At 42.5% G+C, this 1,503-nt stretch overlaps 1 protein-coding gene across 1 annotated transcript in view; it reads right to left on the bottom strand.

Moving 5' to 3' along the window:
- The window catches only part of T265_15761 (hypothetical protein), a gene marked incomplete at both ends in the record, with an annotated part of 16,755 nt that extends 16,127 nt beyond the window's left edge, over window positions 1-628 (bottom strand). The window contains one exon of the mRNA XM_009179087.1: window positions 511-628. Coding sequence (XP_009177351.1) covers window positions 511-628 — 118 coding nt within the window. The remainder of the gene's footprint in view (window positions 1-510) is intronic.
- Window positions 629-1,503: the final 875 nt, after the last annotated feature.

Raw genomic sequence — 1,503 nt, 5'->3', positions numbered from 1 at the left:
ATGATAATCTTGTAAGTTACAGTTACTTCGCTGTTTTCTGGAATCCAGGTTCCCTAGAATCTCCGACGGAATTGACCTGCACATCCACGGAATCACTAGGGGTTGAGGTCACGCTATCATCCATTGATGCACGTTACATTCTTATTCTCCTTGCTTTGGCGGTCATGATGATCATTCCCTAAGTGACATCGTCACATCGCCAGGCGCTTAAGAACGACATTTCCTTGACAAAATATCGTCGACCTCTGGTTTACGGTGGCGTGATATCGCATAAGTGCACCTGATTTTAGTCATTTGATTGAAGTTTTCTTACTGTTTGAGGATCCACATTCGTCTGAAGGAGGAAGACTACGAACCCATTCGCTGAGTGAAGTTATTTCAAAAGTAGTTTAGATTCTAATTTAGTTTCGGATGCATTCATGGAGGTGAGGTTATCAATCGAGTTGTTATCAGATCCCCAATCATTTGTTTGTCAAAGGAATGATATGCGCTCGAAAACAGCCAACCCACCTCCATTTGTCCGTGTTTCACCAATGCAAGAAACGTCCAAACCAGCATTCTGAGACGGTAAAAGAATTAATATCGCCTCGGCGGTTTGTCTCATGTGCTGATTCGTCTGATATGACATTCAACCTCGCTCGCACGTTGGACCAGCGTGGTCCACGTATATTTCAGCAGACCAGTACTTCAGTAGCATTGAAGTAATATTGTTGCATGTGAGCTTCTTGCTCCAGATAGTGGAAATAAATTCAAGGGAACTAAATAGTGTACCACAACCACAGGTGCGCCCAATTTTCCCTTAATTTTCCATTGAATAGAGAGAATCACTTCTTTTGTGAGGCAGTATATGTTCGAAGAGTCTGTCGATTTTATTTCGCTCACCCGATACATTCACAGTGCATGCAGTTCGTGAGTTACATCTACGTTCTATCCGTCATAGGCATGGCTCTGGTTGTACACAAATTCGGTTCATTCCGGTATCTCAATCATTATGCAACAATATTTATACGAGTCAACGTTTGCTTAGCATTTGTTTCGAGAACACTCAACCCAGATTGCTTTGTTCGCGGAAGGCGAAAATGTGGAAAATACAAATTGTTTTTAATGAAAATCCATGAATAACAGCGCCGTCCGGCTATTAGTCGAACTTTGGGGTGACAACGTGTCCAACAAATACGGGCACTGTGGAATCACACACGAGGGCGAAGAAGAACGGATGGTCGACAGAGATTGTCTTAAGCAGCTGAGCGCTGCCACACACAAAAAATAAGGTCGCGGCTGCTGCTGTCACCCCTTCTTCATCAAGCTGGATATAGAAGGAAAACGAGAACAGGATTATGAGCTCAGACGTTATAAACTACTCAGAACATTGCCGAAATTCTCCCAGGGCTCGTTTCTGAATGGGTGAAACAAGAGATCTGGTCAAAATATGGGCTATGAGGTAGACATTTGCAGAGAATACAATGTCCTTTATCTACAATTTATTAAGAAATTACTTATTTA

Source organism: Opisthorchis viverrini (assembly GCF_000715545.1).
Source record: "Opisthorchis viverrini unplaced genomic scaffold opera_v5_853, whole genome shotgun sequence".
Lineage (NCBI taxonomy): Eukaryota > Metazoa > Platyhelminthes > Trematoda > Opisthorchiida > Opisthorchiidae > Opisthorchis > Opisthorchis viverrini.
Note: the sequence above shows the minus strand (reverse complement) of the source record. Positions and strands in the feature narration are given on the sequence as shown.